This window comes from Myxocyprinus asiaticus, chromosome 35 (genome assembly GCF_019703515.2).
Source record: "Myxocyprinus asiaticus isolate MX2 ecotype Aquarium Trade chromosome 35, UBuf_Myxa_2, whole genome shotgun sequence".
In the NCBI taxonomy this organism is placed as follows: domain Eukaryota; kingdom Metazoa; phylum Chordata; class Actinopteri; order Cypriniformes; family Catostomidae; genus Myxocyprinus; species Myxocyprinus asiaticus.
Window position 1 is genome coordinate 17,438,944 of NC_059378.1, and position 20,964 is coordinate 17,459,907.

Consider the following 20,964-nt stretch of genomic DNA (forward strand, 5'->3'; position numbering starts at 1 on the left):
CATAGGTCATAGAAATGTCAGAGAAGGCTTTAACATACTATATATAGTATACTAATATACTTGGTGAAATAGTAACATAATCATACTCTAAAGTTTGAAGAAAAAAATCAACACAATAAAATCTGTATTTGCTAAAAAGACAGAAATAGTGGTGTTAGTGCACACACACATACACACACAAACACACACACACACACACTCACATGCTTAAAGAAATATTCAGTTCAATACAAACTAAGCTCAATCGACAGCATTTGTGGCATAATATTGATTACCAGAAAAATACATTTTGATTTGCCCATGCTTTTCTTTAAAAAAAAAAAAAAAAAAAAAAGCAAATGTCTAGGTTATAGTGAGGCACTTACAATGGAAGTGAATGGAGCCAATCCTTAAACATTAAAATATTCACTGTTTCAAAAGTATAGCCACAAGACTACTAACCTTTTCTGTGTAAAGTTATATTCAATGTTATAACTTCTTTACCATGACATTGTAATGTCAACAAACCCAAACAGGACTAAAAATGACTATATAAACAACTTAACAGCTCAAATAATGCGAGTTTCAACAGAAGATTTAATGTAAGTGCTTTTATAAAATTATAAGCTTCAAATTTCTGTCTTTAATCTCTCCAAAAATTGGCCCCTTTCACTTCCATTGTAAGTCCCTCACTGTAACTTCTATTTATTTATTTATTTTTAAAGAAAAGGATGAACGAGGCAAAATAATTTTTTGTGTTAAACATTATGCCACAAATGCTGTCAATTGAGCCTAACTTGTATTGAACCTGGAATATTCCTTTAAGCTCTGTTTTGTTTTGTCAGATTTTGAGGCGAGCCGGGCAGCTCTGTGCACACTGCAGAGTGAGGATAGCTGCATGCTGTCTTTCAGCCTGGTGGACAGCGATCATGGCAGCACCATCTACAACCCCAAACTTTACGGTAAGCATTTTATTTATTTTTTTTTATGGTGAGAGATTTTAGGCTAGAATTTATGTCAGTGTATAAGGAAATTGTATATTTTAGGTGCTGTGATTTTGTTTTTGTTTGTTGCCTTCACTAGTTCATTTGAAATGGTCATGCCGTCTGACAAATACAATTATAAATATAGGGCCTACAAATACTCCATGTAGTCTCTTACTCTTACATAATTATTCTCATAAACAATCAAATCTCAATTGCATAATAATTGTAAAAGAATTTGCAAAATGCTGTTCAAAATAGTTTTAGATGGAGTATAGCATCACGCCGCAAGTATTTCATGTCAACTACCCTTGATCAGTAGTTACAGTTTCATGGTTGACATCATAGATGACATTACATTTACATAAACATTTAAAATTGTACTTATGTGTGTTTGTGTGTGTAATTGTCCTTCAGACTGTCCTGAGCCTCCAAACGCGCCACTGATCGCTCTGGGCGTGTGCATGTCGGTCCTCATCTTTGGCATTGCGCTCCTGGTGATTTGGAAGTTTCTTGTTTCTGTCCATGATAGAAAAGAGGTTGCCAAGTTTGAGGCAGAGAAGGCTAAAGCAAAATGGCAATCGGTATGATGTTGATTCGAGTTTAGTTACAGTATCATACTGGTCAATTTCAAAGTTTGTTGCATTATTCTATCCTGGAAAAGATGCTGGCTAATGTATTACAAAGTGATAAGTTTTAACTTGTACCATTCACTTTAACATGTTTAAAACACCCTTTTTAAATTCCGTTGAATAATTGTGTGCTTTTCTCCACCGTTTTCTCCCCAGGGCACAAATCCTCTTTTCAGGAGCTCAACATCAACGTATAAAAATGTGACCTACAAAAGTGCAGGGCAGCAGAAGGGTGATGTTTCTTAGGACTACTACTGAACAATACTGTTAAAAACACATAACACAGATTTCTTTTTAACAAGAGCAATCACTTTTTTGTTTGTATTTTTATTTAATTTTGTATTGTACAAGTGAGACACTTTGTGTGTATTTGTGTGTGTTTGAGTGGGTTCACATAGCTGTAGTTTGGGGACACCTGGGAGAATCCTCATTTGGAATAAAAGAATCAAACATTTTAGTCATTATAATTAGCTTTATACTGTGTATATGTATGCATGTGTGTGTGTATATATATATATATATATATATATATATATATATCTATATAACAATAGAAGTAAATGTACATCCCCATTTTGATAGCTACGTAAGTAAACATATGTGTTTACATTTTGTGTGCATGCAAGAATTCTGAATCAAAAATCTTTATAACTGGCAGTAAATTTATTTACAAATAAAACTAAAAATGAACAATGTGTTTGCTCCTAAAGGTACTGTTAAATATTGGCAACACTGGATCTTATTGTTCTTGGTTGTGGTTGTGGTTGTTACAGCTATTTCTTTTATTTGTTTTTCAGAAACAGAACTGTTTTGTAGTTATTAATGACAGACATTTGTGACTGGTTAGTCAAGGCTGAGCCTTGAACTGTGTGTAATTAGATTCTTCATATTAATTAATGATTAATTATGATTTTGCTGGATCAAATTTACTTCTCATGTGTGTCTGTACTCATTTTTGTAAAAAAAAAAAAAATATTGTTTTAAGCGTTTGAGTCACATTATTTCTGTCTAGAATATTATCTGTAAAATGTGTCATCTGTATTGTAAATATACTTGACTTGAAAACGTCTTTGACCGTTGTGCCGCCTCTCGCTATTTCTCCGTTTTTGAGACGCCGTGTCAAGTTAAAAAGAACTTCACTGTTAAAACCGAGCATCGAGACACCTGCGTTCAATTACGCGTTCGGCGTGAACAGCCCCTAATTTTGTCAACGCGTGCTGTGCAGACGGGGTGTAAAAGGAGAGGAATATGTTTGCCCTTCACTGCCCCGTAGACAGATCAGTGACGTAGAAAATGCAAAAACTTGACTGCGGTCTATGAACTGCTCTCATCTAAACTCCAGCAGTGGAAATGCGTTGGATACCCACGAACTCTTCATATTCGCTTCCATGAAGCCCTTTATGTCCTTTATATGCTACTTTATGTCCGTAGTTGCGGAAATGTCGGTCAAAACTGAAGTTTTGGGGGGGAAAAATCCACTTCTCGAATTATACAGTAAGTGCATTCGGCCTGCGCGAATTATCTCTTGTCTTCTGATTGCAGATTTGTCTCGTGATTATTTGCGCGATCAAATGAGCGTACCGGTTTCCTCATGATTAAACCGAAAAGGTTTGTCGTGTAGTTTACATTGTGCTGTGGTCTGCAGATTGCATTATGAGTGTCCAACTCTTCTGTTTAAAAGACGGACGGTAATGCGACATTTCTTGCCAGATCCTTCTACACAGACCGCTATTTCAGTCTTATACCGGACGCTAATCAAAACGGCTGTTTTGTAATATGTTTTATAGAGTTACACGACCGTTTCCCGTTAGACGTATGCTCGTAAACAAACCGATAGGCGGCGGCTGCTCGCCTGATACAAAGAGGGCGAAACTTTAAATATACTTTTAACTTTTACAACATACATAAAGCAGTTTACGTTTATGATATTTTTCCCAATTCAGCACGTTGCCCTACATTTCCCTTCCAGCCTTTTCTTACTGAAAGTCAAAAATGTATTGAATAGATAACAGACCGAGTACAGTTGTAACACTTTTTGCTATACTGCACAAATAGCCTACTTAAAAGAGTACACATGCCATTTTTATTTTTTTTATTTTTTTTTTACATAAGATGCTTTTATTTGTCTACCAACTATATAAATGTCAAAAAACTTCACTGTTCCTGTTTTCCACAATTAGAGTGTGGATCCACTTTCCCTGGACAGTTTGTAATGTGCTAAATAAGGCATTAGGCGCAACTTAAAGGAATATTCCGGGTTCAATACAAGTAAAGCTCAATCGACAGCATTTTTGGTATGATGCTGATTACGAAAAAATTATAATAATTTCGATTTGTCCATCCTTTTTTTTTTTTTTTTTATTTATTTATTTATTTTTTTATCGAGGTTGCAGTGAGGCACTTACAATGGAAGTGAATGGGGCCAATTTTTGGAGGGTTTAAAGGCAGAAATGTGATGCTTATAATTTTATAAAAGTTACATTAATTCTTCTGTTGAAACTCATGTATTATTTGAGCTGTAAAGTTGTTTAAATCATTGTTTTTAACAGTCATTTTAGGGTTTGTTGACATTACATCGTCATGGCAACGAAGTTGTCAAATTGGCTATAACTTTACATAGAAAAGGTTAGTAAGCGATTTTATCACACTAAAATCATGTTAACACACATATTGTTTACGTCTTGTAGTTATACTTTTGAAACGTTTACAGATTGGCCCCATTCACTTCCATGCTTTTTTTTTTCTTTTCTTTTTTCTTTTTTTTTTTTTAAAAAAAAAGGAGATACAAATATAAATGTTTGTGGTAATCATCATAATGCCACAAATGCTGTCGACTGAGCTTAAGTTGTATCGAACCCGGAATATTCCTTTAAGTGACATATACTGACAATTTTTTTACTCTGTGATTGGTGTCAGATGTTTCTAATGCCTGCATATGTTTAAATTCTAATACACCAGCTGGAATTCCTCTCTTGATCTTCATAACCCTGATATGAGGCATCCTGTGACATGCACACATTCAGACAAGCAAAAATTCAAATTTTTGGACTAAATCTACTAAAAATAATTTATAAAATGATCAGTATTTTTAAAAATCAATATCTGTCTATCTATCTATCTATCTATCTATCAATCTATCGATCTATCTCTAATGTCCATTCATCTTGTGCTGTACAGTTGTAACACAGTGTTAACTGTCCCCCACTGACCACCTTTCATTTTTGCCCGATTTTCTCATTGACCCTGAATCCAAGCATGTCCCAAAACACACTCATTTTAAGTAGACAACTCACTAATTACAACAAGCAAAGTGTACTTTCATGGTAAGTCAGGAATAATGATTTATTTACAAAGAAAGAGGAGTAAGAAAACGACAAACTAACTAACTTTTTCTGTGTAAAGTCATATACAATTTTGTTGGCATGATGACATAACGCTGTGTCCACTGATTTATTAATTGCTGAGTAGACCTGTAATCAGTGGAATAATGGACAGCCAGACGGTCATTATTGCAAAGTAAACCTCTTTAAGATGACACAAGACCTCTCTTCTTCACATCAGGGTCCTGCTTAACCTGTTGGGGTTTATTTTGCTTGCATACACCTAAATATCATAAAATTCCCTGCACAACCTAAATAAAAACCACAGCAAATTCTTGCTCTCAGACATATGGTGAGGATAATACATATAGGTTCCCTTTGAAGTAACATACTCTGTGTATGTTTGACTTTTTTTTAGAATATCTTTGTCTTTGGCCTGTATCTTCAATTGCTCTTTCATGTCAAGTCCACAAAAGACTCTCAGCCTCTTTCGGCTTTGAGAACTCTGAAATATTAAGCCCCATTTTGTTGAGGTGAAATTGGAGAAAGGAGCTCTATCTTTCTATCTGTTCGTTGGATAATCAGCCCTGTCTGATACCTCAGTGCCTCTGAATGGCTTTGAATCTCCAATATCACATGCCTTTTTAGTCTAACATTGCCCTGCATGTAAATGGCTATATAATACTTCTAAAGAAAGGATTTTCCCACTAAAAAACCCTTAAGACCTCACATCTCCCAAGGCTGCTAGAAGTAAAACATTTGTTTCATGTGGTTAAGCTTGACCGAGCTTGATCAATTCAAAACCCAGCATATTAAATATTGGAGGCTGTTTCTAAACACTCCATTGGTGACATCTGTGTGTTTGTGTGACTCAGGGAAAGGTATGTTCCGTTTGCAGAGTATATCACAGAAGCGGGGCCTCTCTGCAAATTTGTCCGGTCTGTCTCTGGTCAGCTGTGAACCACCATCTGCTGCACTGCTCTGGAAATGGGTGTCCCGGCATCATCTCTTCAATCTGGGCACCTGCAGATACCTAGGGATCAACGTGACCAACTTTCCTGACATGGGCATCTTTGATTGTGATGTTTCTTTCCCTATCATATGGTGGTGCTGTGGGGGGAGTATGTTGTATGGAGCTGGAGTGGTGAATAATAAGCTGGCAGTGGTGGACTCCAGGGTAGTGTTGAAGAGAGCAACTTTGCATAAGTGGAGGATTTATAGCGGCGCCGGTGAAGGCCCCTGTGCTTACCCATACAAAGGTAACATATCTGCGTACAGATCACTTTTATACTAAATGTAATATCACGAGTTTGGTGTTGTATTAAAGTAGTAATAGCCCATTTAATCAGCCAAAATATGGCTATTGTAAAGCTGAAGTGTGTAAACTGAAAAAATAATGACTTTTCAAACTGGTATCCCAAACAATCTCCTTGTTTTTCATTGGTCAGCAACTCACTCCATTGGTTAAGCCAATATGTTGCTTTGTCGGGCTGGTCAGGATGCACAAACAAACAGAGCAATGTTTTGATTCCACCACAGTGTTTACATTTTCTGAGGAATCAACTTACAAATCACTTATTCAAAAGTTTGAAATCATTATGAAATGTTCATGTTTTTTAAATAAAATGAACATTTTATTCACCAAGGATGCTTTAAATTGATCAAGAATTACAGTAAAGTATTTTATAAAGTAACATATGGCTATTTATATTTCTATTTAAATTGTTCTTCAATTTCTGTTCATCTAAGAATCAAAGAAGGCATTTTAGCAGTCAGTTCATTAAAGGGATAGTTCTCCCCAAAGAAGATTTTTAGAAGAATATTTCAGCATTATTGTTCACAATGCAATTAAATGGGTACCAAAATTTTGAAGCTCCAAAAGCATATAAAGGCAGCATAAAAGTAATCCATACAACTCCAGTGGATAAATCCATGTCTTTGGAAGCAATATGATAAGTTTGGGTAAGAAACAGTCAATATTTAAGTATTTTATTTACTATAAATCTAGACTTAAACTTTCACATGCTTCTTTTGTTTTTGGTGATTCACATTAATCTTGTATATCGACACCTACTGGGCAGGGAGAAGAATTTATATTTAAAAATGATTTAAATATTGATCTGCTTCTCACTCGCCTATCATATCGCTTTAGAAGATATGAATTTTGGTACCCATTCATTTGCATTGTATGGACCTACAGAGCTGAAATATTCTAAAAATCTTCGTTTGTGTTCTGCAGAAGAAAGTCATACACATCTGGGATGGCATGAGGGTGAGTAAATTATTTGAGAATTTTCATTTTGGAGTGAACTTGGTATAGTAGAAGGTATTATCTTCAAATTAATGACACACACCTTTAAGCTTTTTGCCATTGGCCGATAACCATGCCAGCTTGGCCTATGAACAGATGTGGCAGTTCCTCTTTGATTGCTATGCACCTTCAGCCATCCTGCTCTCTAGATTTCAGCTCAGCATTGGCCATTGAAAAGCCCATACTGTATTGCTTGATGATCACTATATTAAACACTAGTGCATTCAGCGTGTGTTTGATAAGGCCTGAGCCAGATAGGTCCTACTTGTTCTATAGCCATTGTTTTCTTGCTGTTGGCAGATATCCACACGCTGCAAGGAAACTCCCATGGCATGCCCTGTTCCCTACCCTTTAAATACAACAATAAATGGTTGTGGGATTGCACCTCTGAGGGGAGAGAGGACCATCACCTCTGGTGTGCCACCACAAACCACTATGATCTGGATGAGAAATGGGTCTTCTGCCCCAATCCACACAAAAATTCTTTCATGCACGTAATTTCTACAGCAAGCATGTAACTAACTAAAGGAACCAGTCAGAACCTGTGTATGTGTGTGTTTTTTGCCCAGTGACAGGCTGTGAATTCTGGGAGAGTCATCCTGAGCTAAATGCTTGTTACCAGTTTAACTTGTACTCAGTTCTCACCTGGAGCCAAGCTCTTACTTCCTGTCAGTCACAGGTTGCGAGCCTGCTCTCCATCACACAGTCCAATGAACAGATCTATATCAGAGGTATATACACACACACACCTGCATGATCAAATCTCATGTTTGTACACTCAAATTATTTGGACTTTTTTGAATGTATTTTAAGTATTTATGTAAATATCACTTACCCTGATGTCGCTCCAAACCCGTATGACTTTCACTCTTCCACAGAACACAAAAGGAGAAATTCTGAAGAATTTTGATGTTTTTTTCTGTGCAATGAAAGTATATAAAGTGACCAGGGGCTGTCAAGCTCCAACAATGAAAATTAGCTCAATCAACAGCATTTATGACATGTTAATTACCACAAAAAATTTCTTTCTACTTGTCCCTATTCTTAAATAAAAATAAATAAAAAAAATAGAGGTTACAGTGAGGCACTTAAGATGGAAGTGAATGGGGCCAATTTTTGGAGAGTTTAAACAGTAATGTGAAGCTTATAATTTTATAAAAGCACTTACATTAATTATTCTGTTAAAACTCATGTGTTATTTGAGCTGTAAATTTGTTTAAAATATAATTTTTTACAGTTATTTTAAGGTTTTCTGGTTTGTTGACATTACATTGTCATGGCAACGAACTTGTAAAATTGGCTATAACTTTACATAGAAAAAGTTAGTAAGTGATTTTCACTAAAATCATGTTAACACATTTTTTATGCTTTTTGGCTATACTTTTGATACAGTGAGTACAGTGCATCCGGAAAGTATTCACAGCGCTTCACTTTTTCCACATTTTGTTATGTTACAGCCTTATTCCAAAATGGATTAAATTCATTATTTTCTTCAATTCTACAAACAATACCCCATAATGACAACGTGAAAGAAGTTGGTTTGTAATCTTTGCAAATTTATAAAAAAAAAAAAACAGAACAAAAAACACATGTACATAAGTATTCACAGACTTTGCTCAATACTTTGTTGAAGCACCTTTGGCACCAATTACAGCCTCAAGTCTTTTTGAGTATGACGCTACAAGCTTGGCACACCAATTTTTGGGCAGTTTCTCCCATTCTTCTTTGCAGGACCTCTCAAGCTCCATCAGGTTGGATGGGGAGCGTTGTCACAGCCATTTTCAGATCTCTCTAGAGATGTTCAATCGGGTTCAAGTCTGGGCTCTGGCTGGGCCACTCAAGGACATTCACAGAGTTGTGCCGGAACCACTCCTTTGTTATCTTGGCTGTGTGCTTAGGATCGTTGTCCTGTTGGAAGATGAACCTTCACCCCAGTCTGAGGTCCAGAGCGCTCTGGAGCAGGTTTTCATCAAGGATGTCACTGTACATTGCTGCATTCATCTTTCCCTCGATCCTGACTAATCTCCCATTTCCTGCCGCTGAAAATCATCCCCACAGCATGATGCTGCCACCACCATGCTTCACTGTAGGGATGGTATTGGCCAGGTGATGAGTGGTGCCTGGTTTCCTCCAGACATGACGCTTGCCATTCAGGTCAAAGAGTTCAATCTTTGTTTCTCATGGTCTGAGAGTCCTTCAGGTGCCTTTTGGCAAACTCCAGGCAGGCTGTCATGTGCCTTTTACTGAGGAGTGGCTTCTGTCTGGCCACTCTACCATACAGGCCTGATTGGTGGAGTGCTGCAGAGATGGTTGTTCTTCTGGAAGGTTCTCCTCTCTCCACAGAGAAATGCTGGAGCTCTGTCAGAGTGACCATCGGGTTCCTGGTCACCTCCCTGACTAAGGCCCTTCTCCCCCGATCGCTCAGTTTGGCCAGCTCTAGGAAGAGTCCTGGTGGTTCCAAACTTCTTCCATTTACGGATGATGGAGGCCACTGTGCTCACTGGGACCTTCAATGCTGCAGAAATATTTCTGTACCCTTCCCCAGATCTGTACCTCGATACAATCCTGTCTCAGAGGTCTACAGACAATTCTTTGGACTTCATGGCTTGGTTTGTGCTCTGACATGCACTGTTAACTGTGGGACCTTATATAGACAGGTGTGTGCCTTTCCAAATCATGTCCAATCAACTGAATTTACCACAGGTGGACTCCAATCAAGTTGTAGAAACATCTCAAGGATGATCAGTGGAAACAGGATGCACCTGAGCTCAATTTTGAGTGTCATGGCAAAGGCTGTGAATACTTATGTACATGTGATTTTTTTCGTTTTTTATTTTTAATAAATTTGCAAAGATTTCAAACAAACTTCTTTCATGTTGTCATTATGGGGTATTGTTTGTAGAATTTTGAGGAAAATAATGAATTTAATCCATTTTGGAATAAGGCTGTAACATAACAAAATGTGGAAAAAGTGAAGCGTTGTAAATACTCTCCGGATGCACTGTATTTTAACGTTTACAGATTGGCCCCATTCACTTCTGTTTTAAGTGCCTCAACGTAACCCAGATTTTTGCTTTTTTTAAGAAAAGAGGGGCAAATAAAAATTTATTTTTGTGCTAATCAATATTATGCCACAAATACTGTGTATTGAGCTTAACTTGTTTTGAACCCGGAATATTCCTTTAAGGCAAGTCGGTAGCTATGTTCGTAATGCCTTTGTGCAGCTATTCTCTAGGAACATAAATACAGCTCCTATCAACTTGAATGGGGAAAGACTGAAATCTGCAAAACAGTTGGTCAAGATAATGTTCAAATAACATATTTCTAATTAGCAATAAAATCTGAGAGCATTGGTCACAAATTATGCTTCTTTAGCTCAAATAACAAAACAAAACAAAAATATGTTTTTCAGATTGGTCCAGCTAATGCACATGTGGGTTCTTGAATAAACTGACAGGTGATGTCTGTATAGGTGGGACTTCTATTTCTAAAAGTCGCTATATTTAGCGTTTCTATTTCTCCCTTTCATTTGGATAGGTCTCATCCTTATAACATCTCTGGTACTTGACAGTTCTTTATGGTTTTATGGTTCATTATTTATTTTTATGGTACTGTCCTTTTTTCATTATCTGTGTTTGTCACTATGCTTTCATTGCATGGAAAAGAGCAGCATAAACATTCTTCAGAGTATCTCCTTTTGTGTTCCATGGAGAAGAGAAAGTCATATGGCTTTGGAACTATATAAAAGTGAGAAAATGATAGCAGAATTAAAATTTTTGGCTGAACTTTCCCTTTTACTGCTGCATCACTGTTCCCATTGTGTTCTACCAGAAAGGCTTTCAGATATGGGTGTGATGGTCTGGATTGGATTAAACCATCTCAGTCAGCATGGCGGGTGGCAGTGGTCTGATGGATCTCCTTTGGCTCTTGTCAGTTTTACCTCAGGTTAGAGAGATACAATTAGCTTTTTTTTTGTAAGAAGGCTCCAAAGTTTCAATAATATTAGTTCAATGGCTCATGTGAGTTGCTGTGCTTCTTCATGAGCACAATTAAATGGACTATTCATTGTTTGTTTCTCTCTTCCTGGCCAGATCTGACCTCCACACCGATGCAGCAGAACCAGCAGTGTGGGGTGTTTGACTCTACTCAGGGTTCCTGGCAGAGTCTGTCCTGTGAGTCAGCTTTATCCTACATCTGCAAGAAAACCAACAGCTATTGCCGGGAAGCAGAGCCGCTTGGTAAATAGATGACCGATCTGGCAGGTCATTCTGGTAGTCCTTCTATTTATTTATCCAGCTTTTAACCATCCATCCATTTATAATAGTTCTTTGTCTTTCCTTCTAATGTGCCTGCCTTCGCTTTGTCAAACTCTTCATTCACTTGGTTTTCTTAAAGTTGTCATGACATGAGGAATACAGTTTTCTTTTGACATATAAGAGGTCTTTGTACTCAATATAAAAAAAAAAATACTGTAAGTTTCAGAACTCAAAACTTCCTCCTCACTGCAAAAAGTGCATTTGTTGAAGCCCGGTTGCCAAAACAACTCGTTCTCTACTCCTGCCATACTGTGATGTCACACTGTGGTAGACATTTGCATCTGACTGCCTCTGCAACAACACATCAACACCTACTTTACCTTATCACTTCAGTAGCCCGACTTAGCAGCATTGAGCAGTGAGATGGCAAGTAGAAAGAGCAGGTCAATCAAGAGCAGAGAGCCAATTATAACAGTGGGCGTTTACTTTCAAGTCTTAAAGGAGAAGCTGCACCAAAACCAAGCTTTTTCTGACACTGGGTCAGAATGAGGGTGAAAAATCATCATGTTTTACAAATATATGACTAATATATTACTAATATTATAAGTGAACCTCAAGAAACATATTAAAATAATACAAAAAGGGATGTCATGACCCCTTTAAGTTTAAGCTTTAGCCCTAGTTCGAGTCAGTATTACGTAATGTGTGACATTTTCCAGTGCTATTGAGGAAAATGGCCTTCTCTCAGGCTTCTGACTGTTGTTTCCATGATAGTCACTACAGATTGTGGTTAAAAGAGAAGAATGTGGACATGTTTTGAATTTTGTTCTTGGGTTCAACAGTTGTGGACCAACTAGAGTCTGAACTCTTGATCCTGGTTATCAAACACACACATTCTCACAGTGTGTATGTAAATATCGAAACAGTCAAGGTCATCGGCAACAGTCATAAGAATAAGTAGTCTCAGCACCATTTCTTTTCAACACATTTTTTAAAAATCACATGCTATGTTGGAGCTTTGGCCTAGCGCAAGTGCTCCAACGCAATGAGCTGAGGTGTGCATGTGGATGATGCGAGTGCGAACCAGGCTTACGACATTTTCTTCACGTTTCCTCTCTCTCACCCTTCGTAATTTTTTTATTTATTTCTACTTTCTACTCTCTCTCTTTGTTGTTTTGTAAGATAACTGGCAATATAAAGAAACTGTTTGTACTGATGGTTGGTTGGACCATAATGGCTTTTGTTATCGGAACCTGGATGAGAAGGCAAGCTGGTATAAATCCTCCAGCACATGCAAGTCTCTTGATGCAGAGATGGTCAGCATCCACTTCCTCTCCCAACAAGAACTGTTGCTGAAACTGCTCTCAAATGGTTAGCTGGATATCTTACCTATGTAAAATTAATTAAAAATTAAAAAATTTAATTTTACTTTGTAGTGTAAGTTATGGAAATTGTCAACATTAAATCAAAATAGACTGCATTTACTTTCTTAAAGGAATATTTCACCCAAAAATGTTTACATTCTCTCAAAATTTACTCACCCTTATTCCAACCTAGAATTATTCTTATGCAGAATACAAATGAAGATTTTTACAAAAAATATCTCAGCTCTGTAGTTTCATAAAATGCAATTAAATGGTGGTCAGAACTTTGAAGCTCCAAAAAGCACATAAAGGCAGCAGAAAAGTAATCCATACGACTCCAGTGGTTAAATCCATATCTTCAGAAGTGATATAATAGATGTGGGTGAGAAACAGATCAATATTTAAGTCCTTTTTTTACTATAAATCCACACATTCACCAGCCCTCCTATTTATTTATTAATTTTTTGGTGATTCGCATTCTTCTATACTGGGCTGTTGCAAATATGATTTATTTATTCTTTTACTTTCTTGTATCCCTATTTTGTTTCTTTCTCCTCCCTGCCCAGCAGGTGACGAAAAATAAGAATCGCCAAAAAGTAGAAGAACAATAACTCAGTCCTTTTATTAATGCACATAGGAGGGCTGGTGAAAGTGTAGATTTATAGTAAGAAATGACTTAAATATTGATTTTTTTTCTCACCCACACCTATCATATTGCTTCTGAAGATATGGATTTAACCACTGGAGTCATATGGATTACTTTTATGTTGCCTTTATGTGCTTTTTGGAGCTTCAAAATTTGGCCACCATTCACTTGCCTTGTTTGAACCAACAGAGCTGAGATATTTTACTAAAAATTTTCATTTGTGTAGAGCAGAAGAAAGAAAGTCACACATCTGGGATGGCATGAGGGAATGAGTAAATGATGAGAGAATTTTCATTTTTGGGTGAACTATCCCTTTAATACAGAACATGTTTCTGGTCCTAATGTGGTCATCACGTTATTAAAAAGCAAAATAATGTTTTTCTTTGTCACCAAAATATAATACTCAATTATATAATACTCAAAATATAATTACTATTGGGATTTTGTCAAGATTAACTTGACCTTTAACCTCTACATCTCAGTCAAAAAGCCTCCTCAAAAGCGGAGTAGTGCTCCACAATCGACTGCAAACTTGCATTCAGGTCTGAATCCCTTCTGGTACTTTTTCAATCAATTCATGATGGATAAAATCAAATCCTATCCAACATTGCTATATCCTATTTCACTGAAAAATATGTCACAAAACGGAAGTCAAACAGGCTGTTGCCATTTTACAGTTGTGCTCAAAAGTTTGCATATCCGTGGAGAATTGGTAATATATGTACCATTTTTAAAGAAAACATGAGTGAGCAGGCAAAACACTTTTCTTTTATTTCTTATGGGATTCATATTCAACTGTAGGTTATAACAGAATGGCACAATCATAAAACAAAACATGGCAACAAAGAAAAAAATGAAATGATCCCTGTTCAAAAGTCTGCATACCCTTAGTTCTTAATACTGTGTATTGCCCCCTTTAGCATCAATGACAGTGTGCAGTCTTTTGTAATAGTTGTCTATGAGGCCCCAAATTCTTGCAGGTGGTATAGCTGCCCATTCATCTTGGCAAAATGCCTCCAGGTCATGCAAAGTCTTTGATCGTCTTGCATGAACCACACGTTTTAGATCTCCCCAGAGTGGCTCGATGATATTAAGGTCAGGAGACTGTGATGGCCACTCCAGAACTTTCACCTTTTTCTGCTGTAACCACTGGAGGGTCAACTTGGCCTTGTGCTTAGGGTCATTGTCATGCTGGAAAGTCCAAGAGCGTCCCATGCGCAGCTTTCATGCCGAAGAATGCAAATTGTCTGCCAGTATTTTCTGATAACATGCTGCATTCATCTTGCCATCAATTTTCACAAGATTCCCCGTGCCTTTAGAGCTCACACACCCCCAAAACATCAGTGAGCCACCACCATGCTTCACAGTGGGGATGGTATTCTTTTCACTATAGGCCTTGTTGACCCCTCTCCAAACATAGCACTTATGGTTGTGAACATAAAGCTCTATTTTGGTCTCGTCACTCCAAATTACAGTTTGCCAGAAGTTGTGAGGCATGTCAAGGTGTTGTCGGGCATATTGTAACCAGGCTTTTTTGTGGCATTTGTGCAGTAAAGGCTTCTTTCTGGCAACTCAACCATGCAGCTCATTTTTGTTCAAGTATCGTCGTATTGTGCTACTTGAAACAACCACACCGTCTTTTTCCAGAGCAGCCTGTATTTCTCCTAAGGTTACCTGTGGGTTTTTCTTTGTATCCTGAACAATTCTTCTGGCAGTTGTGGCTGAAATTGTTCTTGGTCTACCTGACGTTGGCTTGTTATCAAGAGATCCCCGAATTTTCCACTTCTTAATAAGTGATTGAACAATACTGACTGGCATTTTCAAGGCTTTGGATATCTTTTTATATCCTTTTCCATCTTTATAAAGTTCCATTACCACTATCCTTAAATAAAAGACAGTTTGTTTGCATGATCAGTCATATTTTCAAAATCAATGCCAAAATTTCACAATTTCTGCCAGGGTATGCAAACTTTTGAGCACAACTGTATGTTGACATTAAAAGTTTCCAAGTGTTGTGTCCAATTCCAAGGGTTGTGTCCTCATAATATGGTTATTATAAGTGAACAGTTATTAGAGGTTTGTAAATGTGCGTATTTGTGTATTTATTGTGTCAGGCTCCAACTCTAAGTTGTGGATCGGTTTGTACAAGGAAGCTAAAAATCAAGCAGTCCAATGGTCAGACAACTCTTCCATCACATTCACATCCTGGTACTCTCAGGAGCCTTCCCATGGTCATGGCGACAAATGCATCTGCTTGACAGCAGATTGGAAGGTGAGATTGGATTTCATAGGTCAGATTAAGGGCACATTACATCAGTTATAAACTGAGCAAACAGTATGTGGTCAGAAAGGAAGCATGTGTCCAGAATTACCCCATAATTCAGACAGCAGCTGTGTGCCAGTCAATAAGCAGCAAGATCTGAGTCAGTCACTGCCTGAAAGCTTTACTCTGTACAGTCACCATTGAGTCACAGCAGTAATTTCCATAAACTAGAAGTCTGGGCATCTAACAGGACATGTGACAGATCTGATCCAACTAGCTGTTGTACTTGTTAAATGAATTATTTGTGTGTGTGTGTGTGTGTGTGTGTGTGTGTGTGTGTGTGTGTGTGTGTGTGTATGTGTGTGTTTAGGTTTTAGAAAGGCAGCTGGCAGTTTGAGGGGTGTGAGGAGCAGCATGCAGCAGTGTGTAAGACGTTAGGTCTTGTTCCTCAACATCCTGCAGGTGAATGGGATGATGGCTGTACAGAGGTGAGTGCATACTTAAACACACACACACTCATACTGTTACAATTCAGTGAAGAGTGATAAAATCGCAAAACCAAGTGTCGTTTTATTAAAACGTTTTTAGCTACCGATGCCATGTTATCCATTACATGATTAATTTATTCCACACTCAAAAATGTCCAAAAATAGGGGGGTTAATGAGATGTGTGAGCAGTTTAACTTGTCATGTGATTTCAACATGGCAGCCACCATGAGGGGTGACCCTCCTTATGTGGAATAAAAAATATATTTCCCAAAAGTACTATTAAGAATAAGTGTTAAACCTTTTGAAAATGAAAAATGTACTTACTGTACCCAGATAACATGACGTTATAAGAAAAACATGATTTGACTGTGGCCAAAAATGGTTGGGTTATATATTCAACACTTAACAGGACTGTACTGTATATGGGTTAATGATGTGATGCAAAAAAAAATTCCTGGATCTATTAAGCAAAAAATACACACACACACACACACACACACACAAAAAAATGCAGTTCATGCAAAACTATAACTGTCCCATCCAGAGACAGTCAAAATAAAATAAATAAATGAAAATCTCATTAAAAGCTAAAATTCTTGAAAAAATAAATGTTTACATGACTAGTTTGGAATAATCTTTTATTATTATTTCTTTAAAAAAAAATATATATATATATATATATATATATATATATATATATATACACAGTGGTGTGAAAAAGTGTTTGCCCCCTTCCTGATTTCTTATTTTTTTGCATGTTTGTCACACTTAAATGTTTCAGATCATCAAACAAGTTTAAATATTAGTCAAAGATAACACAAGTAAACACAAAATGCAGTTTTTAAATGAAGGTTGTTATTATTAAGGGAAAACAAAATCCAAACCTACATGGCCCTGTGTGAAAAAGTGTTTGCCCCACCTGTTAAAACATAACTGTGGTTTATCACACCTGAGTTCAATTTCTCTAGCCACACCCAGGCCTGATTACTGCCACACCTGTTCTCAATCATGAAATCACTTAAATAGGACCTGCCTGACAAAGTGAAGTAGACCAAAAGACCTTCAAAAGCTAGACATCATGCCGAGATCCAAAGAAATTCAGGAACAAATGAGAAAGAAAGTAATTGAGATCTATCAGTCTGGAAAAGGTTATAAAGCCATTTCTAAAGCTTTGGGACTCCAGAGAACCACAGTGAGAGCCATTATCCACAAATGGCGAAAACATGGAACAGTGGTGAACCTTCCCAGGAGTGGCCGGCCGACCGACCAAAATTACCCCAAGAGCGCAGCGACGACTTATCCAAGAGGTCACAAAAGACCCCACAACAACATCCAAAGAACTGCAGGCCTCACTTGCCTCAGTTAAGGTCAGTGTTCATGACTCCACCATAAGAAAGAGACTGGGCAAAAATGGCCTGCATGGCAGAGTTCCAAGATGAAAACCACTGCCGAGCAAAAAGAACATTAAGGCTCGTCTCATTTTTGCCAGAAAACATCTTGATGATCCCCAAGACTTTTGGGAAAATACTCTGTGGACTGACGAGACAAAAGTTGAACTTTTTGGAAGGTGTGTGTCCCATTACATCTGGCGTAAAAGTAACACCGCATTTCAGAAAAAGAACATCATACCAACAGTAAAGTATGGTGGTGGTAGTGTGATGGTCTGGGGCTGTTTTGCTGCTTCAGGACCTGGAAGACTTGCTGTGATAAATGGAACCATGAATTCTGCTGTCTACCAAAAAATCCTGAAGGAGAATGTCCGGCCATCTGTTCGTAACCTCAAGCTGAAGCGAACTTGGGTTCTGCAGCAGGACAATGATCCAAAACACACCAGCAAATCCGAAAACCCTCCAATGTGGCTGATTTACAACAATTCTGCAAAGATGAGTGGGCCAAAATTCCTCCACAGCGCTGTAAAAGACTCATTGCAAGTTATCGCAAACGCTTGATTGCAGTTGTTGCTGCTAAGGGTGGCCCAACCAGTTATTAGGTTTAGGGGCAATCACTTTTTCACACAGGGCCATGTAGGTTTGGATTTTGTTTTCCCTTAATAATAACAACCTTCATTTAAAAACTGCATTTTGTGTTTACTTGTGTTATCTTTGACTAATATTTAAACTTGTTTGATGATCTGAAACATTTAAGTGTGACAAACATGCAAAAAAATAAGAAATCAGGAAGGGGACAAACACTTTTTCACACCACTGTATATATATACACACACACACACACACACTGGCTTCCAGAAGTTTGGAATAATGTACAGATTTTGCTCTTATGGAAAGAAATTGGTGCTTTTATTCACCAAAGTGGCATTCAACCGATCACAATGAATAGTCAGTACATTAATAACATGAAAAATTACTATTACAATTTGAAAAAAAATGTTCAGAACTTCTTAAAATACTTCAAAGGGTTCTCATCAAAAAATCCTCCACATGCATCAATGACAGCTTTGCAGATCTTTGGCATTCTAGCTGTCAGTTTGTCCAGATACTCAGGTGACATTTCACCCCACACTTCCTGTAGCACTTGCCCTAGATGTGTCTTGTCAGGCAATTCTCACGCACCTTACAGTCTAGCTGATCCCACAAAAGCTCAATGGGGTTAAGATCTATAAAACTCTTTTCCAATGATCTGTTGTCCAATGTCTGTGTTTCTTTGCCCATTCTAACCTTTTCTTTTTGTTTTTCTGTTTCAAAAGTGGCTTTTTCTTTGCAATTCTTCCCATAAGGACTGCACCCCTGAGTCGGTTGGTTGTTGGTTATGACGTTTTTATTTAAAATATTTATTTTATTTTATATGTATTGTAAACCACCGGGTAACTTATGCACATCATTTTTTAGCCTACATCTCTGACACTTTTGAAGGACAATTCTGTTAAATGTATGACTCAAAATTATTATTCTCCATGTTTTTGCAGTTAAAGAAGAGCTCAATTAAATTCTCTTTGGTTGGTATTTAAAGATTTCAAACTGATTGCAGACCAATGCAGCTGCCGCTCAATCAAATATATGTGTGTGTATATATATATACGTATATATATATATATATATATATATATATATTATTTATTATTATTTTTTTTTATCTTCTGCGGCAGCAGCTGCGAGAAGCACACAGACGCATCAAGGATTTAGGTACACGAGCAGCACGCAGAACTGCCCTGCATAGTGCAGTTTCCTGCAAATTAACTAGAAAGTCATGTCCGTGATGACATGACCCTAATATTATCAGTGGGCTTTTCTAGTGTTTTTTATGTAGCATTTGCAGTCAAATCGTGAGACGTAACTTCTCAGTGAGTGATAATTACTACAGTGTTGACTCATTTGTATGTACTGTATTTTCCCAAATCAGTCGGCAGACAGAGAAAAAAGATTCAGTATAGACTCAGTATAGACTATTATTTCTTTAAATAGGGATAATTCTAAATAAAACTCAATTAAATTGAATTGACAAATTGAAAATGAAGTTGAAATAAAAACTAAATTAAAATTCGAAACATAACCTTGGTTGTAATGACTAATGCAGCATTCACTTTCTTTAGTCTATGTTTGAGTGGAGAGGAAAAATCAACAAATAATTGAAAAAGTCAACAGAACACAGTAAGAAGTGTGTTGAAGGACAGTTTTGTCTTCATATACCTAAAGTATATGCTTTCATGCTGAAACCACTTTGAAGTTTGTTCAGCAGGATACTAATCATAATATATATATACACTATATTGCCAAAAGTATTCGCTCATCTGCCTTTAGACGCATATGAACTTAAGTGACATCCCATTCTTAATCCATAGGGTTTAATATGACGTCGGCCCACCCTTTGCAGCTATAACAGCTTCAACTCTTCTGGGAAGGCTTTCCACAAGGCATAGGAGTGTGTTTATGGGAATTTTTGACCATTCTTCCAGAAGCGCATTTGTGAGGTCAGACACTGATGTTGGACGAGAAGGCCTGGCTCGCAGTCTTCGCTCTAATTCATCCCAAAGGTGCTCTATCGGGTTGAGGTCAGGACTCTGTGCAGGCCAGTCAAGTTCTTTCACACCAAACTCGCTCATCCATGTCTTTATGGACCTTGCTTTGTGCACCAAACTTCACAGTTGGCACAATGCAGTCAGACAAGTACCGTTCTCCTGGCAACCGCCAAACCCAGACTCGTCCATCAGATTGCCAGATGGAGAAGCGTGATTCGTCACTCCAGAGAACGTGTCTCCACTGCTCTAGAGTCCAGTGGCAGCGTGCTTTACACCACTGCATCCGACGCTTTGCATTGCACTTGGTGATGTATGGCTTGGATGCAGCTGCTCAGCCATGGAAACACATTCCATGAAGCTCTCTACGCACTGTTCTTGAGCTAATCTGAAGGCCACATGAACTTTGGAGGTCTGTAGCAATTGACTCTGCAGAAAGTTGGCGACCTCTGCGCACTATGCGCCTCAGCATCCGCTGACCCCGCTCTGTCATTTTACGGGGCCTACCACTTCGTGGCTGAGTTGCTGTCATTCCCAATCGCTTCCACTTTGTTATAATACCACTGACAGTTGACTGTGGAATATTTAGTAGCAAGGAAATTTCACGACTGGACTTGTTGCACAGGTGGCATCCTATCACAGTACCACCCTGGAATTCACTGAGCTCCTGAGAGCGGCCCATTCTTTCACAAATGTTTGTAGAAGCAGTCTGCATGCCTAGGTGCTTCATTTTATTCACCTGTGGCCATGG

At 37.7% G+C, this 20,964-nt stretch overlaps 2 protein-coding genes across 4 annotated transcripts in view; both read left to right on the plus strand.

The window, feature by feature from the left end:
- itgb6 (integrin, beta 6) overlaps positions 1-2,649 on the plus strand; it is a 47,360-nt gene extending 44,711 nt beyond the window's left edge. For all 3 annotated transcript variants that reach the window (XM_051673397.1, XM_051673398.1, XM_051673396.1), the window contains 3 exons: positions 825-941; positions 1,380-1,546; positions 1,751-2,649. In XM_051673397.1, the coding sequence (XP_051529357.1) occupies positions 825-941; positions 1,380-1,546; positions 1,751-1,840 (374 nt within the window). In that variant the 3' untranslated portion in view covers positions 1,841-2,649. The remainder of the gene's footprint in view (positions 1-824; positions 942-1,379; positions 1,547-1,750) is intronic.
- Positions 2,650-2,899: 250 nt separating this feature from the next.
- Positions 2,900-20,964, plus strand: part of pla2r1 (phospholipase A2 receptor 1) — a 29,240-nt gene continuing 11,175 nt past the window's right edge. Inside the window, exons 1-5 of the mRNA XM_051672166.1 lie at positions 2,900-3,088; positions 5,790-6,173; positions 7,795-7,956; positions 11,057-11,170; positions 11,317-11,463. Coding sequence (XP_051528126.1) covers positions 2,911-3,088; positions 5,790-6,173; positions 7,795-7,956; positions 11,057-11,170; positions 11,317-11,463 — 985 coding nt within the window. The 5' untranslated portion in view covers positions 2,900-2,910. The remainder of the gene's footprint in view (positions 3,089-5,789; positions 6,174-7,794; positions 7,957-11,056; positions 11,171-11,316; positions 11,464-20,964) is intronic.